Raw genomic sequence first — 12,852 nt, 5'->3', positions numbered from 1 at the left:
GACAGCTGTACTGGTAGGTTCCGAGCCGTTCATCCCATCTCCGCCCAGGTTGTGACTATGCTCCATTATGTTAACCCAGAGGCGGAAAGGGTTCGCTCAACGGGCGCGGTTCAGGCCGTCCAGGGCCGTTTTTGGGAGCGATGTGGGCTCGGGAAAGCTTCCGTCGTCCTTTTGGGCCCCCCTGTGGGCAACGAATGGGCTGGATCACGGGATGAGGCGGATGGAGTGCGAGAGGGGCACGAAGGAGACAGGGGCGATATCGCTGGAATCTAGGGGCTCGGTGGGAGATGGCCGAACGGCGACGATGATGGCATGGCAGGGGGTTGTGCATCAGGGGCAGGGGCGAAAATGCGAGATGGTGCGATAGGCAAAAGGCTAGACTGCAGAGGCCGGCAATTAGGGGACACATTGGATATCGGAGAAAATTGGAAAATCTCCGTCTGGCTTGTCTTGAAGGGGTTTGGTGATCGGGGGAAAGGCGGCGGCCGAGGGTGGATGCCGTGTAACCGCCAAACGTCCTCGCGGTTCTGGTGCTGCGGATGGATTTTGGTCTTCCTGTTTCTGATTTTTCACTACTGCCTAGCTCTACATAGTCTCTTTTGGCCATCTGTCTATATCGGTCGTCGATGTGACTGAAGTCCTTCCTGATGGCCGATCTCGGTCTTGTCACTTTCCAAGCCCCTGATTAGGCTTGGTGGGCATCTCGTTTCCTTGTTTATCTGAGTTGTCAATATCAGTCATAAATGATGGAAAATTGGGCGACTTACAATCAGGCCACCATGTAGCGTTGAGTAATCTAGCCAACGCTCGGATGTGAGTCTTCATTGAACTCTGAAGAATTGATGATCCCATACGACGTCGATCTTGGCCGGTAGCTCGGTATGCAACCAGACGGAGGATTTTTTTCTTTGCTCAGATGCAACTATTGAGTGCACGTTTCAGGTTATGGCTTTGTTGTGTTCGTTTCGTTGCACAGCAGGAGATGCAGCTGATCGAATGCGGACAGCTGCGCCATCTGGTTTGCTTGCTGCAGCTGCCCATCCTCGAACGCAGGGGTGACCGTTCCTGAGGCCTAGGTTGCAACGGTGACAATTACGTTGTGCTACCAGTCGGGGATTTGTTAATTGACCTGCTGATCGTAACAAACATGTTTCGATGTTTCTTTACGGATGTTTCCTGCGTCGTTCATTTACTCCAAACAACAGTCATTCTCGGCCGGAGCCGTACAGTGGCCCGCGATATGAAAAGAAAACAGTCGCCTTTACTTTGCATAGACGCAAAGCAAACAAATTTCACGAGTTGAACGGCAAGACCGAGATCTGGCTTATGTTAGCTCTACCCGTAGATACCTAAGTCACCATATCCCAGGCTGCAAGATATCGTCTTGGAAAATATCAAGAGCATGGATGTGAAGCGGAATTCCGCCATCGATGATCTGCTTGCGCTCGGTTGCGACGATTGCCATCACAGCAGGGGATGCAAGCTTGGCGATTGCTTGTTCCAGCTGAGTGAGTGGATGAATTAAGGCGTGGTGTTGAAGTGATTGACAGTTGACGGGGGGCTGAAGCGCAAACCTTCCCCAAAGCAAGGCTTCAAAGCCGAGGACCGCGCCGTGCGCTGATGTGGGACCGGCGCTCGGCCGGCGACACGGGTAGCGGAGCCACAGGTGGATTGGTCCGGGGAAGCCGTCATATGGGGCTCGGTGGGTCCCGGAGGCGCCATTAGCGCCGAAGCGGCCTCCCGACCCCGGCTCGTGTCACTTCTCTCATTCTCTTTCAGCTGGCAACTGTATTTGAAGGAAGAGATTATTGATTATCGCGTCTAGGCAACCTCTAATGGCTTGCTAGTAAACGGGGGAGGCTGGCGGATGTGGCGTAACTGTCCAAGCCTCCAATCCTTATGTAATCCAGCGGAAGCGGCCGCAAGCCCATCCTGGCCCACACGGAGTCTGTTCCCCATCATTTCCGTCACATTGTTTATTCGTGTGCAAAGCAATTCAATACGTACGGACGAACCGCGTGGGCATGCATCTCACGCCCCCAGCTTCGGCCGGGACGCCTGACGTCAAGCAGCAGCCGACACTGAACATGAGGCGGCAGAAGCAATCGGGCGGCCCAGCAAGCCTCGTTGCCTGGTTCACCTGTCCGTAGACAGGTGTGGTGCGCCCGGACTGTGTCTGTCTTGTCAATCTGTCAATCCAAACTGGCAACGGCGTCCGTTCGTCACAGTCGTTGGGCAAACACACGTTGGACACGTGCGACGGTGCCACCACCTCGTCAATTCGTCTCATCGTCCGATCGCCTGCGCTTACTTGAACCACCAACACCACCATCTCATCCCAACGACACACGACAAACGACAAACGCGGGGCCCCTCGGTTAGATCGCCACTTCGTCGTCATTCTGGCGCATCGTCGCTCACTGGAACGAGACCTGCATCATTCGCATTTCTTTCACCATCCGCGTTTCTCGCGCTACTTTCTTTTTCTCTTTTCGCTGCACTGTAAGGTACCGTTCGGCTCGCGGGCAGTTCCTGCATTGCAGCAGCAGTGGAGGTCGCTGCATCCTTGTCGCCGTCTCCATCGTCATCTCTATCGCCATCTGTCACTGTCCGTCGTCATTTGCCATCGTCCGCCATCGCTGGCCATCGCCCACGATCATCAACCACTGGAGGATCATTCGCTGTAACGTATCGTCGGCCGACAAACTGTTTCATCAGGCGACAATGGCCCAAGACACCCAATTGCCATCGTACCAGGATGCTGTCAGCAGGCTCGACTGGCTTGAGCTTGTCGCACCATACGTCGAGTACAAGGACTTCTCCAGCCTTTGCTCTGTTAGCACGCATTTTTATGCAATTTTTGCTCCCCGCCTCTGGAACGACCCATTGGTTGCCGTCCGCCGGTTGGGGCTGGATCCCAGCGACGACCTCGACTGGTACCTTACTTTTGCTTTCGACCGCGTGCAGCACATTAGACAGTCTACCCTGTCCCTCATCACCACCCTTGACTTTCGTGTGTTCGCCAAGGACACCGCCCACTTCCACAATACCAACAGGACAATACCAGAGACACTGCGTTTATTACCTAGAGTACTCCCAAACCTTCGGTGTATTTTGTTGGACGGTCACACCGAGGCCGACCCGGCCACTTTGAATGCGGCCCCAAATTCGGGGGCTTCGCCCCCGCTGTTGGTGCTGAGCATGGCACACTGCGAGGCACAGCTGCCGTCTGCTTTTTTCACCTCCAACATCTTCCAACATCTCGTCTATCTGGACGTATCCGGTCTTCCGGGCTCCCTGCAGCCGCTCTTGGCGGTAGCTCACGGACGTCGCCATCTGTGCCATCTGAAGGCCCTCAAAGCAAGACGCCGGGAGATCAACGACGGGCTTGCTTTACAGCTTTTCCAAGCTTTCAAAGGCAGACTGTGGAGCTTAGATCTCAGTGAGAACAACGTTACCGATGCAATCATTGACGAATTCGCCGCATTGTGCTTCAATAGTCCCTCATTACGGTCTCAGTCCCGGTTCATGGCGGAAGGGAAATTGTCATCCGACGGCCACGGCAATGACTCCCACGGCAGATTCGTCTCTACCCAAGAGTCCGACTGGAGCGGCACCTTCAAACATCCGGAGCGACACTTTGTCGATGCCCCGGTCTACTCCGCCGATGCGACTCGGGACCTGCAGGAGGACGAAGCAGTCCGGTCCAATGGCAGTGCGCCATTAAGGCGAGACATCGCGGATCACGTTAAGGCCGCACTCGCAGGAAGTATGGATCGGCCGGTACCTGCTTGGGCCGAGGTGCCGCATCTCGACGTCTGCACTGCGCCCGCCGGGATCACGCATCTGCACATCTCAGACACGCATATCACCTCTGCAGGCGTTGAGAGGTTGATCAGAAGCTCCCAAGGCCAGCTCGAAGAGCTGTCTTGCGATGGCCTGGCCTTCCAGCCCGTGCAGCGATCTGATGCGAGGCAGTCGCTCCCATGGCCAAAGGACGTGCGGCTATCCGGTGTCTTGGGTTGCTCGCACGTCTTCCGACCTGTGTTCTCGTCCAATCTGAGGGCTCTTCGGTTTCACCATTCGCTTGTTACCCAGATACCAACACTGGAGGTAGAGGCCTTCTCAAAAATGGCGTGCAACTGGTTGGCGGAGACCACCGTCCGGGAAAGGTCTGAAATGGCCTTCTCGCAGGCGTTTGAGCCAGATTTGAACCCCCGGCTGACATCGCTTACCTTGACTAATATCCCCCGCCGGTCAAGTGGGCCTGTAATTGAGAAACTGGTGCATTTCCTAAAACTTCTGGGTTTACAAGAGCGCGCAATACAAGAGACGTCGTCGTCGTTGTCGGTGTCCTTGTCCTCCACTCGGCGTTGCCCTGCACTGCTGCGCGGCGTCCGCCATCTTCGTCTCGAATTTGAGACTGAATCAACAGAGGACTCTGCAGGGTTCTCGACATCAGACGACCTGGATGCCGGGGATCTTCTGGACGGAGGCGAGGGCTTCAGCTTTTTCAGCGACGAGCTGCATCAGCCCCGCCCCCAAAACGCCACCAAAAAGCAAGCGGCAGATGTCGAGGCCACTGCCATGCACCTGGCTGACCCGGTAACGGGCCGCTTAACTTTCTTTCCGTTCAGTGAATATGAGGGTGAATACATGGACCTTCACGATACATGGCATGGGCAATCTTTCCAACGAAAAGTCTGGATTGGACCCGGTGTGCCGACTACCGCCGCAATTAATGAGTACATGAAGTTGGTACAACACTCAGTGCTGAGGACAAGAGTCGGTCCCGCAACACCTGACCACATCAAGGCGGGCGTCCCACCGGGCGCACTGCTCTTTCATGCGGCGTGGGACGCTATTGTCATGCCGCCAGAGCTGAAGCCTCCGAAGCCCGCAAAACTCCACGAAATGCGGGATGTTCTAGAGGCGATAAAGAAATTCCGGCTCGAGAGCAGGGCTGAATACGAGGCAGCGAAGAAGGCGGCCGTTGGAGGCATGGCTGGAGTCAGCAGACCTCTCCAGCATTCCTTTTGGTCTGGAAAGCTCGAGGTTTCTGTTCAGCAGAGCGTGGCACACTGTCGAGCGCCAAACTACTGGCGATAGCAGCTTTCAATGTTCAAATGTCTCTTTCACAACGTTTTGTTTCTGTCTCGTCTCTTTACGGTGGTTCAATCCCAAAGCATTTTGGTCATTTGTGATATATACTTTGTTTTGGAATAAGTATGAACAGGAAAGAAGAAGGAGGATCCAGCTGCTCAAAGACACTAATGCCAAATCGACATGTCTGTCTCAGCTTGCGCAGAACTCCACAACTAACCAACTGACAGCTCATCTGCACTAGCGCCCGCGAGCTGACCTAAGCCCGCATTCACACTCACTCAGTTCAGGACCGCGGTGTACGCCGAGGTCGTGAAGACGGCGTTGGAGCCGACGAAGGGCTCGGTGCCGGCGCCGATGCTCTGCAGGATCTGGGACGAGGGCAGGCCCTGGCTGTTGATGAGGTAGGTGACGAAGGCCTTGAGGTCGCCGCTGAAGCTCTGAACGTTGCTGGGGGCGACGAAGCTGAAGACGGTCATCTGGCCGTTGGTGCCCTTGTACAGGTTCCAGGTGCGGCCGGCGACGGTCGGGGTCGCGATGGTGCTGCCGGTGGCGGAGATGGGGCCGGCGCCGCCGAGGGAGCCGAGCCAGATCATGATCTCGTACTGCGCGGAGCCCGAGGCCGTGGAGGAGGTGAAGAGGTCGTAGGCGACGTTTGCGACGAGACCGCTTCCGGAGTAGCTGTTCATGGTCATGTTAGCATATTCCTCCTCTCACTTGAACGGGATGGCAAAGGGATTTGGACTACGTACCTCCAGTTCCAGGTCGAGGGGATACTGCCGATGGAGCTCAACGCCTTCTTGGTGATGCTGACGACGGCGTTGGCGTACGACTTGACGTTGTACTGGCCGCCGGACCAGCTCCACTTGGTGGACCAGACGAGGTTGCTGCCGGACAGGCCGGTCAGGGTGGTGCACTGGCTGCCGGTGCCGGAGGACATGCCCCAGAGGTTGTTGTAGACGGTGTACGTGCCGGTGACGGCGGAGTCCCACTGGCCGCAGTAGGTGGACGCGCGCTTCTCGACGGTGGGTGTCGGCGTGGCGAGGGCCGCCAGGGGCAGGAGGGCGAGGATGGCGGAGAACTTCATTGTGACGGGGCTCGGAACGGGGAGCGTGGGGCTGGGAGCGGATCAGAGACGGGCTTGGGGCAGAGGTATGCGAGATACAAGATATCCATGACCACGGATGTTTATATATTCACCCGACGGCATTTATAGGATGCTTTGTTTTGAGTTTCTTGGCGATAATATGGCAAGCTCCATCAGTCATCTATTTTCCCGTCGACCGGCATCAAACGAATCCATGTGGAATTACCTCTTCATCCGCGCGAATGGTTACACTGCGCTCATAGCTCTTATTGAGAAAGGCAACCTACCTTCCGCAAAGACCCCAGAATGGGAGGTCACGAGAGATCCAATATGCCAGGGGCTGACAGCTTTTACTTGGGGCAACGATGATCATGCCCTCTCCTGATTTAACGTCCCTGTTCGACAGCACAGTCACATTTGAGCTAGCACAATTCTTGTCTGCGATTGGCGGCTCCCGGGGTGCTGTCGGGAACCGGAAGACGGGGCACGCATGTTGCGGGGGTTTGTCGAAACCACGAATCAGGGGAACCCGGCTGTTGGCGAGCGGCCGGGGACTCATGAGTGACACGAAATTCTTTGAAGCTCTTTCTGGTATCATTCAACTCAAACTCAACAACGGAGTGATTCTTTACGACACACTCCATGGACTGAATCTCAAAGTTCAATTCTGCAATCCAGATATCATTTGGAGGTCGGATAGTTGACTGAGTCTTCACCAAGGCCAAGGCTTGAATTTCCCAGCACTGCCGACATCACTTGGCGCACCCACTCTCGTGGACCTTTGCGTCGACGGGATTCACGGGATATTTCCTTGCCCTGGTACTGGAACTGGGACTGCCGGCGAATGCGGGGTTGACTGCCGCATCCGCACCCCGGACTCCGACCTGGATGGTGGGGTAGCAGGCGGGATCAATCATCTGGGATTGGCGGGAATGAAGAAGACCGTCAATTTTGGGAAACGCAGCGGAGAGTTGTGCGGATTGAGCCCTCTGTTCACATGGATCGTTTACTTGGCTGCGTTTCTTCGCCTGACAGCTCACTGGCATTGAATTTCACAGACACATTGGTCATCCGTGGCCGGCTATTCCAGGCCGGAGGGCTCCGGCGGTAGTCCCGGAGTCTGGCTGCTCCGTGCTCCGGTCCCATAAGGTAGGCAATACATTACGTACATGGTACACCCGATCGGGTCTCCCAGGCGATCTCCTGATTGACGATTTTGTCCCCGATCGGCTTCGGCAAAATCTCTTGGTCATCATCGCCTAGTGTTGGTTTGGACTCAATATTCTGTTTCAAGAGGGAGGTTCAACGAGATGGGATTCTCACTCGTCCTCATGCGCGACTCCATAATTCATTTACCGATTGGCGTCACCCGCAACCACCCAGAGAGCGAGGATGGCTCCGGGCTCATCAAGGCACTTGATGTCAGCTTAGGCTGAGAAACAAGCAACATACGGGCATCGAACGGCATCCTATTCCAGCCATGAAGTCTGAATCGAGATAGAAAGACATTTCCAAACAGCCTATTGTGGGTGAGCTGGCGCCATGGCTCACTTCAGCTGCTCCCCGCCGTGAGCCCTCGTGGTGAAGAAGGCCTGGCTGACAGCGCCACTCTGTCTCCAGTTCTTCCCAAAACCTTCCGAATGGGCAAGTGCAAAAGAAAGCCCTCGCGGAGGAAATATTCGCTGAATTGTGAGATTGTGAGAGTTGACAAAACGCTGCGGTAATTGGTTTTTTTTTACCCCTCTAGGCGTTCTTCGTTAGCATGGCGATGGCCATGACGGCGTCGAGAACTCAGCAATGCTGACATGTTTGGTTTTTCTACACGCTTGTCTGCTAGACTCGGGGTGGAAGCCTCTGAGAGGAATGGTTTTACCATCGTCATTTTTTTGGTTTTTCCTGGTCTTCGTATCTGCACTTCGCGTGGCCAGCGGCTCTGACGGATATGAGATGTGAGCTGGGAAGGGTCACCTACCATGGCTGGGTTAGATTACGCCATTTGGAGGGAAAACGCCAGTGAACATTGAACGCCTCCCAAGAATTCGAGGGTGCCAGGGCCCAGGGACCCCCCGGGGGGGGGGGGGGGGGACGCGCCTGTTGGTGACCCTTTTCCCACAATCTTGGGACGATCGACCCCGAACCTGGCAATTGTCTTGGATGCACGTCTAGCCTTTCTCCTTGGGCCTTCCTTGCCCCTGGCCCGCGGACGTGCGTCGTGCCTGGCATCTGGTGGAGCTGGTCCCCGACGCTTCGCGACGGGGTCCACGATGACAAGTTAGCGATAGTGGTGATGGTTGGGCGAGAAAAAGGGGGGTGGAAGGGGGGCGTGTTGGTACTTAGCGGCGGGTTCAGCTGAGTAGCGCGGCCGGGAGAACGGACGCAACTCTAATCTGAAGACATTGCTTTTCGTGAGCCCGGGGCGTGTGAGATTCTTGACTCTGGACTCGTGTCTTTCGTAAACGCACAGGAGAGGGTTTGCGTAGGCACTAGGCTTCCGGGACGAGGATACGAAACCCCGAGGAATGGGATTTGAGTTGTTGTGAATCCCTGAGGGCAACTCAACACCGCACTGTCTCATCTGGCGTGCGTTCCCGATCGGAGCTGTCCATGGATGGGAAGCCTTAGGCAGGATTAGACGGAAAAGGTTCCACGTGCTTGGGACCATGTGTAGTGAAGTTGAGGAGGCTCAAATTGCCCAGAAGGCAGAGATGAAAGGGTGGTGCAGGTGAAGTCGCACTGTGACAGGGGTCGAAAGGAGACGGACTGAGACACTAGAGGTGAGCCGGCCGGGACGGCTTTTGCGGGCCTGTCTGGGCCAGGCGTGGATTGGATAGACCGAGGAACGGGCACTATCGGGGAATGAGACGTGGTAAATCGCGCGGGCGGGAGCCTAAAGGCCCAGCGTTGAATGTGTGTATGTGTGTGTGTGTTTCTCGGTGGCTTGGCTCTCATAACGGGCTAGACTTGGTCTGTTTGATGTGTGTGTCTATCTTGACATTCTCTACCCACGATTCAGTAGATTAGGGGTCGAGACAAATTGGACTGGCATGTGTCGGATGAGGCACTTGCAAAGTTTTACTAGTTCTCTTGTCCGGTTTGTTCCCATTGTTTTCCACGGGGGCTAGGCGTGCTTCGGGTGAGCTGACCACGCGTCTTGATGCTGGGAAGAATGCAATGTTTGAGAAACGCCTCCAAGGGGAGTTTCATGAAAGACTTTGTGACGGTGGAGGGCGGAAGGCGGATGGAGAAATTTCAAACGGGTCGCTGAATACCTTGCTGATCTTCAATATCTCAGACGATGATCTCACAAGGCCGTACGGCTGTGCGGATGGGGAAACGGAAATGAGGCTTGATACCTGTGTCTTGTGGCTTCCTTGACGTGCGTGATATCTCTGCACAACCCTTCATGCCCCATCTTGCATGTGGGCTTTCTTACGGGCGCTGTCCGAATTCTTAGTACATGCATGTCTCTCCCCGATATCTGCAGGTCGACACATTGGGAAAACTACAACTGCGTTAGGAGGTTAGTCTCACTACCTCCAGGGACGAGGCTACGGAGCGCCACTAGGGTATGCAGGAAGATGGGATCCGGGGAATGTTGCATGTGTGTGAGTGGGCGTGATGTGAGAGTCGCGTTATGGGGGGGAAAAGACTTTTCAGTTCCCCTTCCTTGGTCTTGGATTCTGCGACAGGTCGGTTTCCGTGGGTGGTTTGCTGGTTTCCGGCCCCCACTTGAACTGAGATCCATGCTTTCCTTCGAAGGGTCCCCAAATGACTAACGGCCTGGTCCTGGTCCTTGTGGTTCCTGTCTTTGGCAGCCAGAGGTATTTGCGATTGGTGCATTAGCGCCTCCCAGCTGAGCAGCCCGCAGGACTCTTGCAGCCCTCGATCGAGATCTAGATGACGACGGACTGGTGCTCCGGGCATTGGTGCCGGGTACCTGAGTTCGTATGAGCGGCTGAAGTCCGAGGAAGCCTATGGCTGTCGCCGAAGATCTCGGCCCCTGTTCAGGGATTGACAAGTTAGGGAAAGATACTGACAGTTTCCACAAGTTGGTTATCAACTTGGCATAGGAAAGTGCTGGAATGTAAGGTCTTCATTGATGCCCGTCAACTCTCACGAGCAAGCCTTAGACCACCTGCGGTGCCCGCCGTTCTCCGTCTACTTTCTCGCGGAATGAAGCAGGTGAAGCCGCGTGAGGGGATAAACCAAGGCTCTTGTGCGCCCTTCACGTCCAGTCATCGGCAAGCGCGGAAGTCCAAGAACCGAACTGAGGGATTGTTGCATCTCGGTTTTCAATCACATCCAGGCCAAAAGTTTGGTTCCATTTGGCAGTTCATGGCATAGCAGTCTCCGTCTCACTGTTTCAAATGGAGTACTCCAGAGTCTAGACGGGTAGTAATAGATAATGATCAAGTCCTGGTGATCTGACGTCATAGCGAAGTTGTTTCTAAGGGTCTGTGAAGCAACATGAGCATGATTGTGGATTAAGATTACAGATCTTTCGTGCAACGGGATGCATCTTAAACGGCTGTGATTTGGTAGAGACCTTTTCACCGTTGCGTCCAAATAACTTCGTCCCAAGAACCCCGCTCATTGTTTCGTTGGAACAGACGACCATCATGGAACCGGAAAAGGCTTCCGTATTTGTAAATTAGGTGGCCAGGCTCTTCAATATCCAGTGGCGTCTCCTCTATGGTTGGACCCTTTTCCGTCATTGTGTCTACGGCTTCAGCAGCCCGAACTGGAACTCCAGGTTTGCGTACTGATAGCTTCACCTTCTTTGCTGCTACCACTGTCTGTCATGTGGATTAGCGTACTCTGGCAATCCATTATCTTTTGACCGATGCGGAAAAAGGGAGATGTTCCCACCTGACCAATCAAGGCCTGAACAGCCTGTACATCTCCTACGTCGCAGTCCACATAGCGGACTGACTCCAGTGCTTCGGCCAATTTTCTCCCACGAACGGAGGATGCTGCAAACTTGGCGAGATCTTCATCCAGGATTTCCTCATCACTCCCTTCATGGGTGCCGACGATGAGATATGGAACACCAGGAAAGATCCCAGAGATCTCCGGCACCCAGCGTTCCCCGACGGATTGAAACTGGGTGTCGCTGTATTTTCGCGAAAGAAACAGGAAGACATCTACTTCTGAACATGCCATATTCAGGAGAGAAGAATAATCCTCCACTCCAGTGGTGTCGTGAAGCTCAAGGTCAACATAAATATCATTCAATCTGATGAGCGTCAGCTGAAGTCGCAACAGCTTGCTTCATGGAAGCAATCATGGAAGCAAATTTCATTGTTCCGGAAACATACTTCACAGTGCTTCGCGAGCAATCAGACCCCTTTGGGATATCTGCGTGTGCTGCAACTGGGGCATCGCCCATGAAAGTGTGAATCATCTTGCTTTTCAACGCGTTCGAGTCCCCTATCACTACCACTCTGCAGGAAAATGAGCCAAATTCCATCCCAAGGTTGATTTCTACACTCACTTTATTTTTGGCAAGGCTCTCGATGACTCCATACTCGGCACTCGTCTTGCTACAGGGATCTCGGGAGTCTCCATGGAGGTTGATATTAAACTTCGTATAGAAGTCTGTCGGTTCCAAGCCATTGCAGGCTTCGGGTACGATGTGTTTTGCACTGTAGCCCTCCTTGAATTACCTTGTGGGCGTACAGGAAGAGCTTGCTCCATGAACATGGCGGAGAAGGTTGACCCTGGGGCAACCAAGTGTACGTCGTTAAGGGTGATGGGTAGGCGGAAGGCAGAAACGACTGAGATGTCATTTAGACTGAGACCGGAGAGCATGCTCCACGCATTTGTGGGCGCAGTTGACGTTGTGTAAGATACGTCGCACTGGTTCGAGTGGGAACGACTGTACACTCTCGACCTTTGAAGGGCAATCTCAAAGTCCCATCTTGCGAAATCAACTTGTCTCGAAGACAATGACGACGATGGCCTCGCTCTTGAAAATGGTAACGAAGTCATACTGCGTAGTGAGCGGCGACTGGACATAATTGACATTGCGTCATCCATGAACTTGACGGATCGAACATCCAAAGGACCTCGGTCTTCCATAAGCCGCAAATGTTGGCCGAGAGTTCTGTTCTGCTCGAGGACCTCCTCCATCTTGACAAGCATCTCATCGTAACAGCGAAGCGCCTCGGCATTAGAGTGGCTAAACCCCAGTCAGCCCCGCGCTGGAAACTCAAAGGAATTGAACGGTACCTTTGAAGAACGCTAACGATCAATGTTAGCGACGCCTTTTGAGACTCTAGTCGAGGCAAAAGACTCAAAACCCTCTTTTCATTCCAAACCCATCGCAACCGATACCGGAAGCCATCTTTTTGGCAGACGAGGGATTCAATCTTTGAGAGGGTAAACACTGCATTCGTAATGATGATAGCGAGATGCTCCAGCTGGATCAACCCTTTGCGAGATGCTGAAAGATGATGAAGCGAGTCTATCATGGACTGAACGGAAGATAATGCCAGCTTGATCTCCCCAACGGCCTCCAGTGTTGCTGCTGCCGACTGTGGCGCATTTGCAGTGCTGTCGATGAACCCGGATACAACGGTGTATACCTTTCCAGCTGCAGCCAGGAGACCGGCAATGGAGGCCGCAATGCTTAGAGGATCTGCCATTTGAGGACATAAGTG

General features: G+C 54.3%; 2 protein-coding genes across 2 annotated transcripts; one reads left to right on the top strand and one right to left on the bottom strand.

Annotated features, from left to right (window-relative positions):
- Positions 1–2,724: 2,724 nt before the first annotated feature.
- On the top strand, positions 2,725–5,109 carry COL26b_004487 (uncharacterized protein; the record flags this gene model as incomplete). The annotated part of the gene is made up of 2 exons (XM_053177362.1): positions 2,725–4,021; positions 4,436–5,109. 2 exons carry the CDS (start codon positions 2,725–2,727, stop codon positions 5,107–5,109), a joined length of 1,971 nt encoding a protein of 656 aa, XP_053038721.1.
- A 275-nt stretch (positions 5,110–5,384) lies between these two features.
- On the bottom strand, positions 5,385–6,190 carry CEL12C (Endoglucanase cel12C; the record flags this gene model as incomplete). The annotated part of the gene is made up of 2 exons (XM_053177361.1): positions 5,385–5,784; positions 5,856–6,190. The coding sequence occupies 2 exons, from the start codon at positions 6,188–6,190 to the stop codon at positions 5,385–5,387; spliced, it is 735 nt and encodes a 244-aa protein (XP_053038720.1).
- Between the last annotated feature and the right edge of the window lie 6,662 nt (positions 6,191–12,852).

Source organism: Colletotrichum chrysophilum, assembly GCF_026319265.1.
Source record: "Colletotrichum chrysophilum strain AFK26 chromosome Unknown scaffold_27, whole genome shotgun sequence".
Classification (NCBI taxonomy): domain Eukaryota; kingdom Fungi; phylum Ascomycota; class Sordariomycetes; order Glomerellales; family Glomerellaceae; genus Colletotrichum; species Colletotrichum chrysophilum.
The sequence above is the reverse complement of the archived record's forward strand: the minus strand, read 5'-3'. Positions and strand labels throughout refer to the sequence as shown.